The 22506-nt window shown below is 51.2% G+C and overlaps 1 protein-coding gene across 5 annotated transcripts in view; it reads right to left on the bottom strand.

Annotated features, from left to right (window-relative positions):
- Nucleotides 1-6504: 6504 nt before the first annotated feature.
- The window catches only part of ZIC4 (Zic family member 4), a 35297-nt gene continuing 19295 nt past the window's right edge, over nt 6505-22506 (bottom strand). For 3 of the 5 annotated variants that reach the window (XM_070793447.1, XM_070793437.1, XM_070793453.1), the window contains 3 exons: nt 16278-16895; nt 11417-11735; nt 6505-9304 (listed from right to left, as the gene is read on the bottom strand). In XM_070793447.1, the coding sequence (XP_070649548.1) occupies nt 9304; nt 11417-11735; nt 16278-16895 (938 nt within the window). In that variant the 3' untranslated portion in view covers nt 6505-9303. Of the gene's footprint in view, nt 9305-11416; nt 11736-13947; nt 14651-16277; nt 16896-17796; nt 18926-22506 lie in introns of those variants that run through there. The other 2 variants (XM_070793462.1, XM_070793469.1) reach the window with 2 other exon arrangements.

The following is a 22506-nucleotide window of genomic DNA, read 5'->3' as shown; positions in this document are numbered from 1 at the left end:
GTCTCTCCTGACACACCCCAACTTCCCAGGGTCTGTTGGGAACGCAGGACCACTGCCGATTGCGGAAGTAGGGATAGGAGAAAAGGGATAGGAGAGAGCGAGCGAATCGGTTTTGCGTAGGAAAAAGTGGATCACCCATTTCCACTTCCGGGAATTGCCTGCTGAGTTCAGGAGCGGCCAGGAAGTGGCATAACATCCTCAAAGGACACAACTGACCCCTGGGTCCTGACCGTTTGAATCTTAGCTCCTTGGCCCTTGGGATCGCCTGCCGCTGGCCGGTGCGTCTCCCCTCCCTCAAAGGGAGTCCCCTCTACATTCCCTTCGCGTAACCCCTTACCACTGTCCTTCCAGAAGCCCGGATCTGGAGCTGTAGATGATTGGGAACTTCCAGCGCATCGTTTGCAGTGAGGGTAGCTTCTAGACGCAACAAACTTTCTAGAACCGCGAAACACTGAAGCGTGATGGCGCCAGTTGGCCCGGACGCGCCCCTTTTGTTTTCGGGGGGCGATTTATGTTCTTTATAAAAATGTGGTTTGGAAAAATAGAAAGGGCCTTGAAAACGTTGTTACAATGCAAAAGGACAAATTAGAAGACATTTTCCGTGATCAAAGGCGGGAGGGTGAGCGCGCATGGGCATTCACAAAGCTTGACTTATTCACTCCCCTCTTTTGCAAGCCGGGGCAACAAGCGTGTCCCCCATTGACAAGGCGCCCTATTCAGACTGCAGGTGCGAAGTGGGCCGTCGCGCCCGGCCACATTATGTCAAGGTTGTTGGAGATTAGTGTTCGGCCTTAATAACTAAAGCGCTTGATTTACATTGGAAAAAAGCCCCCTCAGCCGTGAAAACAAAATCGTTGAACGCGTGATCATTGCGAGGGCGGCTGATATCCTAATACTCGCATTGTTCTCAGCTGGGCCCAGGCGCGCCCTGGCCTCCTCAGGAAGGGCAGAGCCTGAGTTTCTGGCCTTGGACCAGGTCTCCCAATCATACTGTCTGGGTTCTGGAAGAAAAGGCGATGGATAGAAGTTTTACAGGGGCCTGTGGAAGACAGAGTGGGGAAGTCCCTAGGAGTCCAGATCTGGGCCCCCAATTTTGGCAAAACCTGGGATGGAAGAATCGCGGGGGGATTGACGGCTTCGGGCCCAATGGTGAGGTGTCTTAAGGCTGAAGGGCCTCCAGTGTGACTTTGGTGGGACTGCCAGGGGTGTCATAGGCAAGAACAGTCTTACTCCAAGGTGAGGATTCTTAGGAAGTGACTAGAGAGCTGAAGGAACTTAGGAAGGACTAAGACACTCAACCAATTTGGACTGCTCCAGGCCAAGTGACTGAACTGAACTGAACTGAACTGAATTGAGGAAGGCCACAGTGTTCAGGCCAAATTGCTTCTTCAAAGGAGAGCCCACTTCCAAGACATCCAGAACTGGTTGGAGGCCCTACCTTGCTTTTCCTGCACTTTCCTTGTTTTATTTTCCCAGAGATGGAGGGGAGGGGGGCGGTGTCCACCTTGGCCTTGGTCCTGCTTCCCCCGTGTGGATATTTTAGGGCAGATTCTCTCCCCACCCTCATATACTACTCTATTTGTGCCCCACTCATGAAAAGGAATGCGGAGAACAAGAGATAAGTGGTTGGGCCCTGAGATATGGATATGTATCTATTCTAATTGCAGTATCTTTTTTAGAAGGCTAGAGACTTAAGGCAATTTCTCTAAGATCTGTGCTAGAAGAATAGGTTTGGTGGGGACAAGGTGAGAAAGCTGTTAACTATTGTCTGGCCCTGAAAAGGTCGTAAGTCAGCGCCTTGGTAGCTGACCTGTCAGAGGAAGGTATAAAGGCTTTATTCATGCAGTCGCTGCAATGTTCTCAGCTCTCACAAAAGTGTTTTTATGATTCGATTCTCTTACCTCTTTTCTTAATTAAAAAGCTGAACCATTAGAATAGCACCTGCATCGTGTCCTGACGGGGCCTGCATACTAATTCCAGAGCCTTTACAACATGTAATTATAACATAAAATCAGAGATTGAATAAAACAGAAGGATTTTGCTCCCAAAGCCCTGCTAATCCCCTTTTAAAAGGGTCTGGTGAAAAAATTCAGAACAGTATCCGGAAGTTGGATTACCGCTCCTTTATTTTTTTTAACTTTATACAATGAAATGATATTTCACATTTAAAGGAAGTTCTGTTTGTCTATAACAGTTTGTGTGTGTGTGTGTAAGAAAGTTGGCAGGTTCTTTGAATGATACAAAGCATTTGACTATGGATTTCTTGCTTACTAAATGCAGTGCCAGAAAATGTAGAGGAAATTTGTACCCACAGGTTTGAAACACATTTTCACAGGTGAAAGTGGCTGCAATGTGATTGAGAATTGCATATGTGCATCAGGCAATTGTTCTCCCTTCTCTCAGTGGACATAAGCAAATCTTTTGGGGTGATATGCTTGTTTTTGTGACTTAGAATATGCACATTTCAGGCAAAACACTTTTCACTAAGATACTGGGTGTACTTTTTTATAACGCTTAATGAATACATCCTTGAGTTCACAAAAGCTAGATGCCTCCATTAAACGCTGAGCAAGACCTTGCTGTGGCATAAGCCAAGGACCTTGAGCTGTCTGCAGTTCTCCCCAGTTCTGGCAAAGAACATTATCCTCATCTGGCTAATCTGATCTTTCATGGGCCAGTCGTCAGTTGCAGACAAGAGAAAACTGGTCATCCTTCTGATTTTCTGTATGAGTCATCTGATAATATTGTGTTTGGGGTTTCCCCCTTTCTTCTTCCCATTATTCTACAATCACGTGGCACAGACAAAACTATAGAAATTTACCCAATTTGGGTTTCTTTTCTCTGCAGACATTTCTCAAGCCTGCCCATTTATTATTGAGGTTCAAAAGCATGCAGAGCCTGCTTGACTTGTTTTGAATTGATGAATATTTTTGCCCTGCATGTTGGCTCACACAGAGTCTAAATTGGATCTAAAGAAGCCAAAAATGCAAGACAGGTTTCAAGTTCATCTCCCTGGTCCTATTTATATTTTATCAACTTACATCCTGAAGTAATTTTTTTCTTCCTTTCTCTCTCTCGTTTCTTTTCTTACACAGCTGTTTTGGATGTTTGTAAAACTAGTGGAAGGTTCAGAGGCAAACGCCAAGAACTCTCTTTGTTGTCTAATGAGGTTCTCTTTTTCTTAAATGATTTTGGGGTCCGGACTTGGTAATGTTCCTAGAAAACTCTCAGGCATTTTCCTCATTGAAGATATTTGGCTAAAAAGGCAATGCTGTCCTGATGCCCAGACAGGAAGTTGGTGACAAGTAGAACATGTTATTGTGGGATTCTCAGTCACTTGATGACAAAGATGTTATTAATTTTCTCAGAACAAGAATGAGAATTCAGCATGAAAAGTGATTCAGCATTTAAATGAGGATTCAGCATTTTAAACAACTATGATTATTTTTTTAAAAAGGTTCTGATGCCTTCCTGGAAAGAATGTGCCTTTGTGTGACTTTTGCCCCAAACTGCTCTGTCCTGGGTTGCTCACTTTTACCCCCCACTTGCACATTCCCGCCCTGCACACCTGGGCCATGAAAAGGCCACCATCTGGATTCAAAGTAACCGCAGAATTATGGTAAAAAAAATAAATCAACATCTGGGCCGGCTGCAGTGTTAGTGTCTTAACAAGTCATGGGAGTGACATTAAGACGATCGGGTTTCTCCTGCTTAGTTTTGCACAGAAATAAACTCGATTCCCTCTCATTTTTCTTGAGCTTTTAAAAATAAATGGCATCTCTGCCTCCAGGCTCTCCTCCCTCCGCCCCCTGCACCAGCATCTAGAACTCTCAGAGTACATACACTCATGCAGTTTCAGGACCCTCAGCTAGCCTAGGTGCTGCCTGGAAAGACACACCCTGCTCTGGAGCTTGAGACCTTTGCAAGTGCCTTGCTTTCTAGGAGGGTCTGGAGACCTGATTCAAGGAGACCTGATTCAAGATGTGTCTGAAAGATGGAGTCTTGTAAGTGGTCCTAATAACAACAAGTTAACAACAAGCACTTGACACCTAAGCTCTAAATGGTTTCAAGGATTATCCTATTAACTGCTCCAAGCAAACTTGTAAAGACAATTCTTGGAAATTCTCTTTCAGCAGACAAGGAAACCGAAGCACAGGGCCACGGGTGGACAGGCCTAGCCAGTCTTCCCCTCTTACCCACACTTTCCAGTTGGTGCTCGCATTGGAAGTAGCGAAGAGGCTAAGGCGTCCCCAATCTTCCCTCGAGGCTCCCAGTGTGGGAAAGGAGGTGGGCAACTTCCCTAAAGATTTTCTCTAGGGTGAACTAGCCAGGGGGACTCGGGCACCAGTGACCACCCCTCTGCCAAAGGTCACACCATTCAACTTTTCTGCCAAAAATAACTTGTCTCCCAAGGAAACCCGAGCACTCTTAGGGGCAGCGGCACGCAGGTGTCCCAGCACACTTGCCCTTGTCCTCTCCTTCCCTCTCGAACCTCGGGTCTTCCGCCTGAGACCCGCGTGGCGGGGTGGGAGAGATGGGGGCAAGGGCAGCTGCCCTCCGCACATGTCCTCTCGGCTCCCAGGGAAGGCTGGGCTACGACTCCCCCGGCGATCCCGCGGAACAGCGTGGTCCCGGGAGGGATTAGGGAGGCGTAGCTGGAGGGTCCGTGGTCTCTGGCGGCCGTGAGGACTCCAGGCAGGGGACCAGGCCCAGGGTGCCCCGGGCCTTTCTCATACTCACTTGCTCCCCCAACAAGGATTCCGTCGGTGAACCGGCTTTACTGAGTGCCCTGTCCCACAGAGGCAGGGCGCAGAGACCCAAACATCTGGAGAGGCTCTACCTCGGCCCAGAGCCGGAGGAGGGGGACCTTTCCGCGAGAAGGACGGGAGGGGGCGCTCACCCCAGGACTAAAGTCCAGGAACCTCTTCCCCCGCGTCGCCCACTGACTGCGACGTGTCGCGGCTGTTCCAGGGGCCGTTCCCTCGGGACTGTCTTTTCACACTCGCGCGTCGCCCTGGCACCTTTGCGCGCCCGGGTCCCTTCCGCAACCTTCTCTGCAGGCCTGCCACCCTAGCCCAACGAGTTGGTTCTCCCAAGGTGTTCTCGAAGGGAACCTAGCATCCAGACGCCAAAAGCCGTTGTTGTCCCACTCACTCAGTTCATCTCAAGCCCCAGCCAGGCCCTCGAAACCCAACTTCTCTTTCGTTAGGAAGGGGTCCGGCGGTTGCTGTGCCTGCGAATTAGGAGGGAAGGCGCAAGGCACGCGGGTGACCAGAGGTTCAGTGACCGCAGGGGAGGGAGGAAGAAGGCTCTGGTGGTTCAGGTGGTACTGATATATCTGAAATAATTTCTCCAGTGGCCGGACGGGATAAGAGCTTCTCCATCAGATGCTAAAACTCACTGAATCCTAACCTCCCAATCGGGGATCAGAGAAGAGTCCTGTGGGCTGTAGCCACACAATCTTCGGGGAGGTGAATGGTCTGAGCACCGGCTACTCCCAGAGGGGAGTGACGTCCTCTGGGAAGACTCCTGCGGGCAACTGTACTCGAAGAACCCTCACGAGGGTTTATGTTCTGTGCTGTGCTGCTTAGTCGCTCGGTCGTGTCCGACTTTGCGACCCTCGTGGACTGTACCCCGCCAGGCTCCTTTGTTCATGGGATTTCCCAAGCAAGAATACTCGATTGCGTTACCATGCCCTCCTCCAGGGGATCTTCTCAACCCAGGGATCGAACCCACTTCTCCCGCATTGCAGGAGGATTCTTTACCGTCTGAGCCATCAGGGAAGCCCCATCAGGGCTTAGGGAAGACTTGGAGGCAGCCTGCCCTCTCTTTTTTTCTTTGTTTTATTCCTGCCAGGTACCAGGCATCTCTCTAGAAAGTTAGAGGTGGTTTGTGAGAGGTTGGGAGAAGGCAATGGCACCCCACTCCAGTACTCTTGCCTGGAAAATCCCATGGATGGAGGAGCCTGGTAGGCTGCAGTCCATGGGGTCGCTAAGAGTCGGACACGACTGAGCGACTTCACTTTCACTTTTTCACTTTTTCACTTTCATGCATTGAAGAAGGAAATGGCAACCCACTCCAGTGTTCTTGCCTGGAGAATCCCAGGGGCAGGAGAGCCTGGTGGGCTGCCGTCTATGGGGTCACACAGAGTCGGACACGACTGAAGTGACTTAGCAGCAGTAGCAGCAGCAGTGAGAGGTTGCGGTACAACTGCAAGACAGCCCCTGCCAGGAACACACTGAAAGCATCGGCCTATCTTTTCCCCTTCCACGATGGAAACCAGTTAATGAGTGCCAATGTTACTGGGGTGAAACTGGGGACGAGAGAAGTCTTCTTTAAGAAAAGGGCCGCTTTGGTAAGTCCTTCTGTATTTTGCTGCTCTGAATGACTAGACTTTGGAGATGTATCTGGAAGTCGTGAGGGATGGCAGGGAAAAGGAGGGGATGCTGCTGGGCGGGCCCCAGATCTCTCCCAAGACGACGAAGCAATAACAGGACACTCGAATTTCAAGGGAAAGAGGAACATCACATTGTTTATTTCCAAAGAAAATAGGGAAATGTATCTCCATGTACACAAAAATCTTTGGAGGGAAAAGGAATCACGGGTTTAACTCATTTTTACATATTTACAGCAGATTAAACCACAGGTTTCAACTATATTTTCATTCAACAATCACTTTCAGTGAAATACATAACAACTTTTTTCCTTTCGAGTTAGTTCATAATTTAAGGATGCTAAGGGGACAGATGATAAATCACTAACAGTGTGGGTAGAGAGGGTACCAAATAGTCTAAGATTTCAGCCAGGCTTTCTTGCGTGAGTAAATTATGATCACAAAACATTTGCCTGTCTGTATAATTCACATTCATTACAATCATTACATTTTCCCATAAATTAGCAATATAAACAAACATGTGGGGACCTTCAGTAAACAAATAAAAATCAATATAAGAGATGACATTTTGTAGCAACTATAATAACAGCATGGGTTACAGCTTGGGGAAACTTCTTTACAAATCATTTAGTCAGCACACACGGGGGTAGCGAGGCTGGAACATCCTCATTTTTGTAAAACACCTTTAAAACCACATCAAAATGTCTGGGGAAAGCTGGACTGGGTGAAAGTTTCTCTCTCTTTTTCCTGGGCACAATATGAAATGAAGGACTGCACATGTGGATGGGGGAGCGGGACGTTTGCATGCACTTTGGGGTCGACGACCTTCTGAACTCCAATTGCCAAGGTGCTGAAGAAAACAGGAAATTATAAAAATGTCTCTCTCCCTCAAGCCCCTCTTCTTTCTATTAATGGCAGAAAGGGCTTGCTGATAGCTGCTAGTGGGAAGAAACACACAATGGGTCTATTTTTAGCTGAGATTGTCTTTGAAGGAGCAGGAAATATGAACAATTGCTCTGCTGCAGCTTTAGGTTCCAAGGATAGGGAACAAGAATAGTGGGAGCTTGAGGGGTCCCCAGGTGACCTGACTTGGACTGATTGAGTGCAGAGCAGCAAAGAGAGAAGCAGACCCACAGTGTGGGCTTAGGGTATCTACCCTCTGCCTGCACTGTCTCTGCATTCTTTCTTTCGTGTCCCAGAGCCTGGGCAAAGAGCCCCCTCAACATCTGCACACCTCCACAGGCTCTGGACCTGATGTCTCTGCAATGCTTTTGTTTTCCCCTTGGCAGGACTTAGCCCTAAGTTACCAGTTAGTGTAGTGTGCATGTATTTTTTTTTTTAAGAAGTTAGATTTTATCTCTTTAGAAACGGTTTGAAACTAACAGGGCAGAGGGAGTTTGACAGAGAGGAGAACAAATCGCTGACAAAGAACCTTTTACGTTTCATCAGCGTTGTTAGGACGACAAGGAGGAATGTCTCAGATAATAACTCCCACTTCAAAGATTTCTCAGCTGAATAGAAAGCGGACCATCCTTTTTATTCAACCACAAGGACTGGCACTAAAGAAGACTCCACTGTTTGATTTTTTTTTTCCACCATGTTTATTTTTCCCCTATTCACTGGGGTACTTGGATAAAATAAACAACAAGACAATTAAGGGAACATGGACTTCTAACTTTCCTTCCATCTTCCCTATCCCCTTGGCCTTGGGCTCTTGAATCTATGCCCAGGCCAGCCAGGCTTGAGGGGTTCCCTACACTCCACCCTGGGGAGAAACAAGTTTGGGGGTGTGTGAGAAACTTCTGGGACAGAGGGGCCGAATGAGCTGTGCTGGGGGCCAGAGTGAAATGTCCCAAAGGCACAGTCTGAACTCCCCAGACTCATCCAGGGCGGTTCCTGCTCCTTCCCCCAAGTCCCATCTAAATTCAGGCCTCCAACCTGGCCCAGAGGCGGAGAGCTGCTTGGCACAAAACCGAGCTGGGGATGCTCATTTGTTGAGCTTCCGAGCTTGCCCTAAAGTTATTTACTCCTGACCCTGGAGCCTCTTCAGGGCGCAGTCAAGATGCACGGAGTCCGGCTCCTCCCTTTCCTGAAAGCGTCCCTGGTGTCAAGCGCCCCTCCCCCGCATCAGAGTGCAAGGTGAACCCCTAAACGCTGGCGAGGCAGGTCCTAAGGAGGAAGTATATACTGGAGAGCACAGTGACAGTATTAAATGGCGTGAAAGCAAAGGTCAGCGCAAATGTATCTTAATAGAGTGTCTGCAGTGAAGTGTGCCGCCTTTGAAGCGGCCGCTCCCCGCGCGTATTTCCATGGCGAGCCTAACGCGGCATGCTGATGCACCGTCAAACTCACACTTTCAACCCCAAAACCCGACTCTTTGAACAACCCGAGTTTGATTAGACCTTTCTCCTTTTCTTTCCCCTCTTACAAACCATTTCCTCGCCTTTAGAAACTCGCCATCAAACCCAAATGCGCCCTCTGATCACCGCAGAAAGCAGAAACAAAGGGGGCTGAGCGGCGATTCAAGCGGCCCTTTTCTTCCCTCACATTATTATCCATTTTTATTATGATCGGGAACAAGTGCCCATTCGCGTGGGTTTTGTTTACCGGAAATTAAATGAAAATGATTTAGTCCGCGTCAAACAAAAATATATACTTGTATACACAAGAAAAAAGGCCTGTTAGACGTAAATATTATGTCCTTAATGAAAAGCCTGGACGGGCTCCAGGCTCGGCCTTTCAGGATTTCAGTGCGACTTGCCCATTGCCATAGAAATCCTAACTTACCATGAAGATGCACCGTGGCGAAGAAACATTGCTTTGTGCGCGGCCCCTTTGATGTCGCAGGCGCGAGATGCGGGCGCTCAGCTGCGCCGGGCGAGATTACCTTGCGAGCAACGCGGTGGACATCTGTAACAAGCAAATGAAAAATTAAAGGCGATTAGTGATCGACTACGCATTTTTTATTTTATTTCATTATTTTGCATGGGGGTGGAAGGAAAAATGGGGCCTAGAAAAGCAAGAGAAAGAAAGAGTCCTCTGTGGAGACTGGGACATTTTTTAACATCTTCAGAAGAAGCAAGTTCCCCAGATGTCCCCTGCACCTTGGCGGCGGGGCGGGAATTGCTGGATGGGAGAGAACCGTTTGCAGCCGACCTCCAGTCCTTGGCCAAACGGCCTCTGGGACCTATTGTAGTGGGGGTAGGGCGGGAAGAGGATTGCAGAGCCCCTTCCACAAGGGCGGATTCACTAGAGATGTATTTGGAAGGAAGATTCTGGTTTTTATTAGGGGTAATGAAAACAGTCCCTCTCCAGTTAGGACGTTATTTATCTGATGGACGTGTATGGCGATGGGGCAGGAGTGACAATCTTCCAATAGTGTCTGAAGAGGAAGAACATAAGAAAAGCCAACAGAGTGGCAGAATCTGGGCTGGTTTGCTGTGTCCAGCTTTTTAACTGAGCTCTTTGGGGGCTCCCCATAGGTAGGAGTATCACACTTCTACTTAGCTCCAAATTCTTAAGGGACTGGGATGGGTCTACCAAAACTTTTCCCTGTCTTTTTAATCCGCCCCTCCCCCCAAATCTTAGCAAGAAGTTTGAGGCAGCACCATCCTTCCCTTCAGAGGGTAACTGACTGGGAACCAGGCCCTGATCTTTCCTCCCCCTTGGCAACAATTGCAGATTTTTCCTTTTCCCTGCCCCAACATCTGGTTCTTTTTCAGGGGATTTGGAACCCAGCACATCAAATACACATTCAATCTAGACCCATTGGGTGTTTGCCTTCAAAATATTTATTCTTGCAGTTTGTCTCTTGTCCCATGCGCCCCTCCCCCCTTTTAAAACAAAACCAACATTGTGTGATTTTTGACAAAGACCATCACAGAATTGCCGCGATTCACCCAGACACTGTCGCCTAGGCGGGATCCCTTTGCTACGGAGGCCTAGGCTTAGTGACGTCATTGGTCCACTCTGCATCCCAAACCCCCAAGCACCCACAAGATTCCACAGGCAGCTCCTGGACCAAGGTGGGACGTGGGAAGAGCGTGACTGGTCTGTGGAGTCCTCAGAGCATTGAATCCCAAAGCCCCTTTAGCACACTTTCTTTTGTATTTCCTGTGTTGGGACTTCTCGCCCCTGGTATGTAATGCATACCGCAGCCGCAGACAAGTCCGCAGACAGAGTGCCTGGGCCAGTCTATGGAGGAGGGGCATATAATCCGCAGGGAAGGTGCTTAACCTCCCCCTCCCCCACCCCTACCCCCCACTTCCCTATCGTGTCCTTTACAGAAGTGGCTGGAAATTTTTCGATCTGGGACTTGAACAGCAGGGGGAGGGGAATTGTAGGGAGGCAAAAGAGGAAGAAAACAGGAGGGAAGATAATGGCTCATGAGTTTCCTCTGCCATCTTCCCGCGTAGGAATTCCGAGGAGGCTCCGACTGGGAGCTGGGAAGGGAGTAGGGGTCGCAGTTAGAGAGGCCCAGGCCTCGAGGAAAACATTTCCTATTCTGTGAACCACACAGGGCTTTGTGGTCTTACTTGTGCCACCTGCAGTTGCCAAGATTGCGCAGAAACTCTCCGAAGATGTTTTCTTTTCTTTCTTCTTTTTTTTTTTTTTTTACCTTCTGCCTCTTTATTTACTTTACCCCAACCCTGGCTTCACGCAACACAGTCGAGGGCATCTGGGTGGGTGCGTAGGGGGCTGGATGTGCCTGCAGAATCCATGTGGGTACCATATTGATATTTTGAGACAATGTACATTATATCAGCATATTCGGTGAGCTCTACCCCCTATTAGTGGTGACCTTCCTCCCTTCCTTCTTCCCTCGCTTCCTTCCTCACTCTCTCTTCAAGCCTCAGGAACCCAGCCTAGACCTGCCAGTCAGTGGACGCGGAAGCAGCACCCACAGCAGCAACCTTAACACAGGCGGCGGCGGCGGCGATAGCGGCAGGGCCAGGCGGTGGCGCGGGGCTTGGGGGCGCCGCGGGGGCAGCCGCTGCGGGGCCCGCGCCCTGACACACGTACCATTCGCTCAGGTCGGCGCCCCGCGCCGCCACCGCCGCCGAGGAGGCCACCGGGGGCTCGCGACCGAAGTCCGACGAGGGCGACACGAGGGCAGACGGCGTGGCCGAGTCGTAGCCAGAGCTGGGCGGAGGCGGCGAGCGCCCGTGCACTTTCATGTGCTTGCGCAGCGAGCTGGGGTGCGTGTAGCACTTGTCGCAGCCGCGCACTTTGCACGTGTAGGGCTTGTCACTCGTGTGCACGTGCGAGTGCTTCTTGCGGTCGCTGCTGTTGGCGAAGCGCCGTTCGCAGCCCTCGAACTCGCACCTGAAGGGCTTCTCCCCTGGTGGAGGCAACACAGAGACATTAGTGCGCGTGGGTAACATCGTTACCCTTTCCCAGTTTCTGTTCCATTTTGGGGAAGAGGACCACACCAAAAAATTCAGAAACCTCTTTCCCCGGCGCAGCAGGCCCGGCACCCCCTTCCCCCTACTCAGAGCGCGCCCCGGGAGCTCTCTCCTGCAAGCCTCCAGCCCTCCCCTTCTCCCGCCTGGGCCTGGGAGGAGGGGAGGGAGGAGGAGGAGCGACAAAGACTCCATCTTAGTCGAGTTGCCTTCCTTGGAACATCCTGATCCACTCCGGTTGTTTTCCTCCAAATTTTCTCCACTCGGAGCCAGAAGCACCTTTGCCCGGAGAATAGAGTTGACTGAGGAGCTCGCATCTGCTCAATTTAAAGTTGCTGTTCCAGCCAAGCGTCTCTGCTTGCCCCCTGCTCCCCGCCCAGTGGTCCACCCCGCACACATCCAGTCCTGGCCCACATTGTTTCCTAAAGTAGGTTTTGTGCAAACGCCAAGGCGATGGAATAATTTCAGGATGCGCAGCTGATGCACACGGCGTGTGCCTAATGTGGACTCGTGTTGCAGGGAAAGGTATTCTGAGAAATGATTCACTTCAGACGCGATTTTTACGGGAAATGGAGCCCCCTCCCCCTTCCCCTTTACCCCCCGAGGGCAAACATTTAGCAGCATTCTTCAAATCTTGCCTAAACTGTCCCGGATCCCTCCAGATACGCGCGCAGGCAATAATATTTTATTACGTTGCTCCAGCGGCCTCCTGGAGACTGTGCCTCGGGCAGCCGTCTCTCCCAGTCCAAACTGACTGTGAGAGGTCGAGCGGCCTCCACAGACCACCCACGGCCCATGGTCCGGTCTCCCGGGTCTGAGCAAAGAAACCAGCAGGTTCTGCCCGGGCCAAGCGAGATCTATGGCCTCTCCAGTAATCCCAACCTTGGTCGCGGCGGCTTCAGGATGAGCGCAGCTGCTGCGGTCAGGCCAGGCCTGGCTTGGTGGACCGGAGGGCAAGCGGGCAGCCGGGGTAGACCCGGGAGGGCTCGGCTCCGCAGTGCGATGCCCTGTAGAGCCGCGGGAAGGCGCGAGCGCGCGTTAGGGTGGAAATACTGGCCGCGGACCGAGCCCCAGTCTGGGAGCTCACAGCCCGCTGGATTCGCTAGCGTCTGGGGGAGGAAAGGACCCCAAGAATCCGGAAGCCCAGGTTTCTGCTGGAGCTGCAGATGCTGCGGGAAGGAGGGGAAGAAATGTCCGGGCGCTTTAAACAAATAGAGGCTGTCGGGAGCCCTGGGTTGAGGGAGAGGCTACCAAGCGTCTGGCTAAGGAGGAAGAGATGCACGGCTGGAGGACGGTTTGCCTTTGTGGTCCTTCTCCTGCCGCTTCCAGGAGAGATGAGTGCTTTGGGTCAGGTTTGAATAAACAAAGCCCCTGTTCCCGAGTCCCGTGGAGGCTTAGGCTGAACCAGAGGTTTGCGTACAACCCTCGCCTCCGCCAGGCAGCGGGTTAGAAGCCCAGGGCTCCCTCACCTCGCGGCCGCTGTGAGTTCACACTGCAGGAGTATTGTTAGTTCAGTGCAAACACTGGACAGTGCTGGCATCTGCCGTTTCTCGGCACACTTGTATAATTTTATTAAAAAAAAAAAAAGTAGGAGAACGATGCAGAATAAACCAGTGTCCCGATATGCCTCTCTTTTTCTCCCTTCTGCTCCCTGTTAGCATCTGCAAAACTAAAACTTTTCTTCCTCCCTTCCTTCCGTCTTTTCTTTCTAAAATCACTTACAAGAACCATATAATTCAGAGCCTGCAAAAGAAAGCAAGATTTGCTAAGACAACAGAGGAGAAATAGAATTTGAGGTTGATTGCAACCCCCAATATTGCTTCCCTCCCCAACCCATCTTGTGAGCGCCTTGTTGAACATTCACGTAAAACAGAAACAATGATTTCGTCCCAGACGAGGTACTGAGGCGAAAAAAGCAGGGCACTGAAGGTGATACGGACAGGCTGGTAGTTCGCAGGCCCAGGGGAGGCCAGGTGAGGCCGCGCCCGGGCGTCCTCCCGGCCTCTCCCCAGCAGCAGGAGGAGCCCCGGACTCCTCGCCTAACTCTGCACACCCCATCCTACCCCGCCCCTACACCCAACACGCAGCCTCCCGCCCTCTCCCTCCCACCAGATCTGGGCGCTGCGCCCTGGGTGGGTGGGTGGATGGATGTGGGGAAGCAGGGTTGGGCCGGGGTCCTGCAGCCCGCCCCGAGCAGCCTGGGCCTGAGGCTGAGTCCTGAAAGGCCGGCAGTCTCCTCCCAGAGGCTCAGCCGCCGAGAGGCCTCCTTCCCCGGCCCGGCCCAGGCCCGCCGGACGAAGTTGGGCAGCGGCGGGGCGGTTCGGCTCGCGCCATTTTCTCGCACTTGTGGCTGGGCCGGGCTGTCCGAGCATCAGCCCCGGCGCTGTCTCTTCTCCTCTGCCTTGGATCCCAGCCCTGCCTCCCTCTACCGTCAGCCTGGGAAAGTGGGGCGAGCCACCCGCCCAGGGGTCCGGGGAAGGGCGCCGGGCAGCCGGCCCGAGTCTCCCTCGCGGCAGCACCATTGTTCCGAGATCGCTGTGACCACCGCGAAGAGAAAGCTTTCAGAGTGGGCTCGGAGCCGCTGCTTCGGAAGCCGGGCCCGGCAATCAGATCCGAGAAAATCTCAACTCCCAAGAAAGCGGCTCCTGATTGCCGCTTCCGCGACTCAAGGAAATGAAACGCCATTAATATTTGAAAAGGCAATTATTTTCCTGTTGAATCGAGAACTGTCTTCATGAATAATTTGTAGTGAGGTCTATTGCCATTTCAGAAACATTTTGTTGTTGTTGTTGTTGTTTTTCTCTCTTTTCATTACTTAGGAGGAGGGTTTGAGGGAAACGCCAAGGCAGAAGCTCTGTAAAGAAAAATTTTTTAACTCCGTGATAATGAATCAGGACTGCCAGTAGAAAGGGAAAGGATGCACTTAGAATTCTGTTCTGAATAGGCGCAAACCTGAGCCAGCTCGGGCGCACTGAACTTGCTTCTCTGCTGTAGGTCGATTGCACTGAGAATTTAACCATTTTCTGCTTCACGGACTTCAAACAGTAGGCCGGCAAAGAGCAGTAAAAGTTTGTTTGTTTTAAACCCCCTGTCATTAAAAATGAGTTCCTTCTCTGGCTCAGGACTCGAGTCTACCTTCGCGGTGCGGGTCGCCAGCTCCATGAATAAGCGAGCCTGAGGGCGGCGATCTGGGTCTCACTTCTCTCCTTCTTCCCTTGGATAAAAATCGGAGGGGGCGGGGAACAAACTCTTGCACGAGATTGTGGCGGGGGGTGGATCCTGGAAACGGCTCGGATAAACCGTACGTTTCCGGAAATAAAGTAGGAGGCTAACAGTGGACTTTCCTTGCCTCCGAGTGTGCCAATGTCCTGACGAAGACCTTCCCCCAGGCTGCAGGGTTTGGGGGGAGAAAGTGGGATTTTAGCAAGCTTCTTTTCCTGGGTAGTGCCAGCCTGGGGGAATACTTTGATAATTGCTGATGTTTCCACCAAGAATAGAGGTAATTCAAAATGCCAGGGAGTAGAAAGGGGCACTAAGCTGAAACTTACTGCATCCTTTCTGTCTCTCCCATACGTGCCCTTCTCCGTCCCCCAAAATGGAGGAGGGTAGATGTTGACTTCATAAACTTTGAGGAAGCAAGGCAAGAAAACCCTAGCTAAGGAGAGCAAAAACACTGGCTGCTAAACTAATTAATATAACTTCACAGGCTGTTCTGGGAAGTGTGAAAACTTTCTCCTTGCAATTGCATTAATTAGAGATGCTTCTGGCCAGAGGAGTTCAACTTTTCAGGCTCTTGAGCTCGCTCCTTTTCTTTCTGTTAACTAGAACTAACAGATGTTGTTGACACATGTCCCCATTTCACTTAACAGCTCAGTAAATGACATTTAAGGCAGATGAGTCTCCTTGGGTCTCTGCTAAAGCAAAAGGGTCTGTGAAACATCCGGAGTATGGGTGGCCAAGGCTTTCAAAATAGAGGCAAAGTTAGCCCATGAGACTCCCAAATCCTAAAGAAGGCACCAAGGCCCTGGTGAGCTCTAAGTCCAGGTGGCAGTCAGGTTGTCAGGCTGACCACTGGAAGAGTACTCCCCACACAATTCCAAAGGGACCAGGAAAACAAATTGTTCCTATGTCTTTACAACTCTGATGAACAGTGCCCTTTAGAATACCTTAATATCAAACTCGATAAGCAGGGACCACACATTTGCACACACAGAAACTCAAGTACCCTCCCCGCCCCCCCCCGCCCCCCCCCGCCCCCCCAGCAGAAATCTCACACTATCCTTCCCACACACAGCCTCAGGAAACTTCTGAGATTCTAATAGAAGGGCATAATTAATATTTTATGAACTTGGCTCATGGAAACACCAAAATATTCCTCCTCCCCCCAGGTGGAACTTGAGGAAATCCAGCTCGAAGGCCCCAAGGAGGCCCCCCTTTTCCCCCAGAGGGTGCGCACGAAACAGACAGTGCCGAATACTGACCTGTGTGAGTTCTTTTGTGTATTTTGAGATTTTCTGATCTAGCAAAGACTTTCCCACACCCCGGGAAAGGACAGGGGAAGGGCTTCTCGCCCGTGTGCACGCGGATGTGATTTACAAGTTTGTATTTGGCTTTAAAGGGCTTGCCCTGGCGCGGACACTCCTCCCAGAAGCAGATGTGGTTGGCCTGCTCAGGGCCTCCGACGTGCTCCACGGTGACATGCGTGACCAGCTCGTGCATGGTGCTGAAAGTTTTGGAGCAAAGGCGCGGGGGCACGGGGCCGTCGGCCGCCAGCCACTTGCAGATGAGCTCCTGTTTGATGGGCTGGCGCATGTAGCGGAAGAAGGCGCCGGGACCGTGGGGCGCGGCGAGGTTCATGGTCAGGTTCATGCCCCCGTAGCTATGCAGGGCTGCGGCAGCTGCCAGGGCGTCGCTGCGGGACACAGGTCCCGGCGGGAAGGGTTCAGGTCGCGCGTACATGTCTCCGGGGAGCCCCAGACGCAGGAGTCCATTCAGAGTGCCGCTAGGGGAGGCCTGGGGAGGCTGCTCGTGAAGGCCCGGGAACACCGAGGGGCTGGAGGCGGCAGCGAGCTGGGGGCCATGGTGTCCGGAGCTGCTACCTGTTGTTGAGACAAATAGTGCGAATGAGAACGTGTGGCGTGGGCTGAGCGTTCTACCGGGCCCCAGGGGGCAGGCCCAGCCCAGCCACACCACGGCCTCCGCGGTCAACGCCGGGACCGAGAGTCAGATGGCAGCCGTTGCGACCCGGGTGGACAACGCGGGGCAAGCGCCGCCACCGCGGTCCGGCTGGGCGGCTGTTTCGTAGAGCCCCCTGCCGCTTCATGAGCAGGAGAGTGATTGTGGCGGCGGGGTAGATGGAAGGGGTAGTGGGGTGCGCAAAGCTGAGTCTGTGGGTTGCTGGGGGTCCCCGGGCTCTGCTCCAAAGGGGTCCGACCGGCCGCTCCGAGTGCGCTTTGGCGGCCAGCTCCCCGGGGGAGTGGAGGTGGGGGAAGTGGCGATGTTGTAAGTGCTGGTGGTGCCCAAGCGCCCCGGCCGTATATACGAATTTCAGCGCCCAGATCGGCTGAGAGAAGGAGGCTTGCTGCATCCCGGCCGGGGCTCCCTGGAGCTCCTTGGGTCGGGGCACTCACGCCACTGTCACCTAAAAGCGCGGAGGGGAGAGAACAATCACAAACAACTTCTGCAAAGTTCTCCCCCCGCCCCCCGAGTTTTGGGTTGTGACTTTTTTTTTCTTCCTCTCTCTCTCGGTCTTTAATGTCTACTTGAAATCCCTTACACTACAGAGGCAGCAGCGGGGCGCGTGAGGAAATGAATAGAGATTCGGGGCCGTGGCCCGGGCCCGCCGAGAGGAACAATCGCCTAGGTCGCCCATTGGCTCGCGGCCCGGTCCGACGTCAGCGATGACAGGTCTCTCCGCACGGGGGACACACACACATACACACACGTACAGAGTCACAACTGCTCGCGCTCCCCTCCCCACCCCCCATCTCGCGCCCTTACTGCTCATGCGCTTTGACCCGGGCACGTATTCTTTTCTCTATTCGTGGGCCCCCTCCCCCTTCGCTCCCGAAAGCTAGGCAGATCTGCTCGGCCTCCGCGCTCTCGGAAGCGAGCGAGGCTGGGTTTTGCCTCTAGCCACCAAGATTTCGGGGAGGGGGCGTTGCGATGTGCGTCATGTCCTCCTGGAGGCCCGGAGCTCCCCAACTCTGCCACCGCCGGCGCGCAGGGACGGCGGCCTGCTTCGGCAGCTGGTCCCAGGTGTCGGGAGGAGACGAGGGCCGGGGATCCCAGGAGGAAAGGCGGCTGCAGATTAGGAGGCCGAGAGCAGGGGAGCTCCCGGGCTAGCAGCCCTTGCCCCTAATTTTGTTTTCTCGCTTTCTCCGAATTTGCTCGTGTCGCTCAGCTTTCTCGCTCTCGCTCTTTCTCGCTCTCAATTCCACGAGCCTCTGACCACACTTCGCCTTCCTACTTAGATCCTTTCTTCTCCGCTCCTCCTCTCTCTTCCCTCCACTCCATATTTTTCCCGTTTAGCCTTGTCGGCCCCTCTTCCCGGGTGCCTGGAACGCTTAGAGACGGGCGGACTCTAGAATCGGGCCCGGAACCGAGCCCCAGGAATGGCCCAGAGACGGTCATGACCTAGGAGAGGCTGGTTTCGAATCCACGCCTCCCTCCGGAGAGGGCCTAAGGATCCTTCCTCCCCGCCGCAAATCACAGCGAGCCGGGGGTCGATGGGCCACAGAGACAAAGGCGAGGGGAGCGCAGCGAGGAGGGAGGGTCCTCGACCGCAGGTCTCTTCCCTCGGTCCGTCTGCGGTCCTGAACTAGGTACCCAGCCGTCAGACGGAGCCCTGGGAAAGGAAACTTGAAAATCACTTCCACTCTGAGCGCCCTCAGGCCACTTGTTGCCCGCGGCCGGAGTCTGTCCTCTACTAGCTTGCCTAGAGCCAAGGGCACGTTTTCCGGCCAGGCTGTGAGAGCCACGGCCGGCCGCGGCCTCCTCTCTCCGGACGCCCTCCTGGGCTGCGGGTTCCTCTGTCTTGGGGTGGGAGGTCGGCGGGTGGTAGAAGCCTTCAGTCTTCATTCCTGGCTTAGCCGAGTGTGGCCTCAACGGGGGCGGGGAAGGGGGGTGGAGAGCGGTTCTTTGTTTGTGCCGACCGGTTGGGGCCGGCTGGAGCACCCGGCGATTTAAAGGGCTGCTTGCCTTCAAGCTGGCCTTGCACTCAGTAGCCGAAAATGCCAACCTAAGTTCTCTCGGGCCTTCCCGGTGGCCACAGAAAGCGCCCTCAAAGCAGTGAAAGACTTAAGAGAAGTTTTAAGGATTGGGTAAAAGACCCGGCTCCCCTAGGAGGGGGTGAGGAGTTTGGACATGTTACAGGGTACCCTGATGGAGTTGACTGAGTTGCCTCAGCCACCCCCAACACCAAGGACTATTCTTAAACATTTCCTGGTCAGTCAATAAGGATTTCTTTTAATTTTTTAAAAATAATTAACTTATGAATAATGGTTGGCAGAGTCTTTGAGACTTTCTTCATTTAATGCATTGTTCCTTGCTCAGGGCCGCAATTTGGTGAGGGATTAACTTCCACAGCGATTTCCCTCGGCTTTGACAAGTCCTGGTCTTTCTGCTCCTCTGGCCGGAAGAGCTTAAGCAAGCTACCAATAGATGCTGCGTTAGCATTACAAAAAAAAAAGAAGAAGAAGCTGAAGGAGAGCGTTTGACAGCCGGACCCCTTCTGCTCTGAAACCAAGGGCTTCCACCCAGTAGTGCTGAGGCTAGACTTGGAGGATTTGTCTCCTTTCCCGAGCTTTCACCCTCTCCCACACTCGCCCTTGCTGGATTTTATCCCCTCTGCCCACAGGTGCCTCCTTTCCGTATGCTTGCCCCCCATTTTCCCTTCCACAAAGCGCTGGTTTCAAGGCGTCCCACCGAGAAGGTGTCTTTTGAATGGTACAGTGGTCTAGGCAAACCCACGAACCCATGATGGGTTCTGAAAACACATAGTCCAAAAACAAACCCAGTGTTTTCCTTTTTGGGACCTCTGGCCCAAAGGCTCTTTCTCCTAACCATTTATCAGCATAGAACTTAGATCTTCCTGTAGCATTCAGGCCTAAGTGTAGGGGCACTGCTGCAGTAGTCCAGCAATTAAATTATTTTATTTAAATTAAAGTATTTACTTTCCCATCCAAAAGTAGGTGATCTACAACCTAATGTTCAGGTTGTTTGTCAAACTAACCATCTACTTTGGCTTCCATTAAAACTGATTTGCACAAAGAGGAACCACTTAGTATAGGCGCTGTGACCCCATCTGTGTCAAAAGCTTTGAATAACAGCACAGAACAGGAGTATTCAAGTTGGTCTTTGGTTGTGGACTCTTTTGGAAACCTGGTGAAGCTAGTGAACTTTAATAATCCTGTGTTTGTTGCCCACACTCATAGCATATAACATTCCATTAGAAGGTGGTGAAAACGAAGATGCTTTTTTTTTTTTTTTTCCTTTTGACCATCTGAGTTTGTGGACACCTCTTCCCCTGGAATTCTAAGCACTTCCACAGAAACCAGGGATAAGAAGTAGAGGTTTTACATACATAGACTGTTACTACACCACACAGTGTCTCTTGATAATTTTACCCTTGAAAAGCTTTGAACATGTGTATGACTTTTTGTGCCAACAATGAAAGGGCAGATGCATCTGATTCAGCCAAATTCACGGACAGTCACCCGGCCCCATGGAGCTCCTTCCCAGATGCAGCCTTCTCTTGAAGTACTGAAAACATCTGGATGCATCCTGGGTAGATGCTTCTTGAGAAGTCAGGGGTCAGTTGACCTAAGGTCACTAAGGTTGCTTAATCTTTGCAAGTGCCTTGGAGCCACGTGGTTCACACTTTGGTTGGCTAAACACAGAATGGGACCATGCATTCTCCCAGAGAGACATTTCCCCAGGGATAGAAAGAGGGAGGGAAAAAATCCATTTACTCACTATTATTTATGAAGAGGGACGTTTGGGGTGATTATATAAGGGTCTTCAAGGTGATTCTATGAAATAAATCCCAAAGCAGTATCCAGCTAGTCACAGATGACAGGTGGGGCACTGAAATCAGGGAGGCATATTTTAGTTTTCAAGTCTCTTCCTCTGAGTCTTTCAGAACCCAGGAAGCAAGGATTCCAGGTTCCATTGACTATTGATTGGGCAGGCTGAGTAGTGGTGTCCCTCAGTAATGCTCAGAATTTTTCTTTCAGAAAGTTATCTCACCACACTTACCCCAAATACCAAATGCTTGACTGGAGCAGTCTACTAACCATGCTGGGGAGTTATAGCATTGTTGAGTCCACATTTCTGCTTAATATACAGAAGGAAAAAAGATACATTCTGCAGCTCAGAGATCTTCAGCAGTTTCAAGAAGCACTGGGGATTTTCATAGGAGCCTGTTCGGAGCGAGTTCCACCACCAGACTCCAAACATCCCTCCAGACATCAGAATCATGCCCTAAGCATGGTTTACTCCAGCCATGATAAAGCAACATCATAAACTAAAGGGATTTTCTAGTCCTGCTGGATAGAAACATATTTGGTGACCCTACCATCTGCCATAGCTCCTCACATCACTGGCTTAAGTGGGCAAAGGTCTAATTTCTCTTCCTTGGAGAGAAAAAAAAAATGAGAGAGATGTACAGTCAATAGCTGGGCTATTTTTTCTATTTTGATCTTTTCATCAATGCTAAGTGATGATCTCTTGCAGGTTATGCTGAGAGCCAGGATCCCAAAAACTGAGGGCCACTGCACAGAGCCTGGCCAAAGCACTAACTTTGTTGGCTGAATATTCTGCATTTTGGTCTGCAGAGTCACTGTTTTAATCTTTTCTTCTCTGTTTCTAGCTAGGGTTACACCCAAAGCAGGGGGGCAAATCCTTTCATAGGTTATTCACAGACAGAATTGAAGATTCCTAGAGTGAGAAGCTGTCTCTAGTCTTAAGGGGGGAAAATATACCTTAAGCCCCTGAAGCCTTCTATGGGTCCATGACCACATTATAAGAGGAGGTGAGATCTATCAGCATTTTGAAGATAAAGGAAGATACTCCTCCCCTCTGCTATGGAAGTTTGGGGTTTAATTATCATTAGTGGAAGTGCATATGAAAGAAAACATGCTTGGATAAAATTTAATTTCCAAACAAACCGTCTTTTGACAAATAATTAGTAAACATGGTTAAAGGATCTTCCAGAACAGCACTGAGGAATTAAAACAACGGAATTTACATAATAACCACATTTCTCTAGAGAATTCTGCCATCAAATCTTCCCAAAATAATAGAAGAGAGTCATTTCGTAAGTTGTCCATTTAGCTTTTGTTAAGAAGGTTGCTTTTCCTACCAACAAGGCAGCTGTTGGTATTGGAGGCAACCTCAGCTGGTGGTGTAGTTGAAATGAGGCAGACTAGATGCCTGAAAGGGGAAACTCTCAACCCTAAATCATATGCTTATTCTAAATGGAATATTAAATTAAATTCTTCACAATGAAGGTATTCCTGACAGAGCGGCTGTCAGTCACTTCCCGTTCAGACACCACATTGTGGGAACATCGTGGCTGCCACATTGCAGAAGGCTGGTGTCCCTGGTAAAGATGATGCATATCATGTAAACCCCATCACCAAGATCAAAGTCTGCTCCTTTCATGGAAGCCAATACATGTCAAACCTCATTCCAATCAAATCGTCCGGA

Source organism: Bos indicus, chromosome 1 (genome assembly GCF_029378745.1).
Source record: "Bos indicus isolate NIAB-ARS_2022 breed Sahiwal x Tharparkar chromosome 1, NIAB-ARS_B.indTharparkar_mat_pri_1.0, whole genome shotgun sequence".
Taxonomy (NCBI): Eukaryota; Metazoa; Chordata; class Mammalia; order Artiodactyla; family Bovidae; genus Bos; species Bos indicus.
The sequence above is the reverse complement of the archived record's forward strand: the minus strand, read 5'-3'. Positions and strand labels throughout refer to the sequence as shown.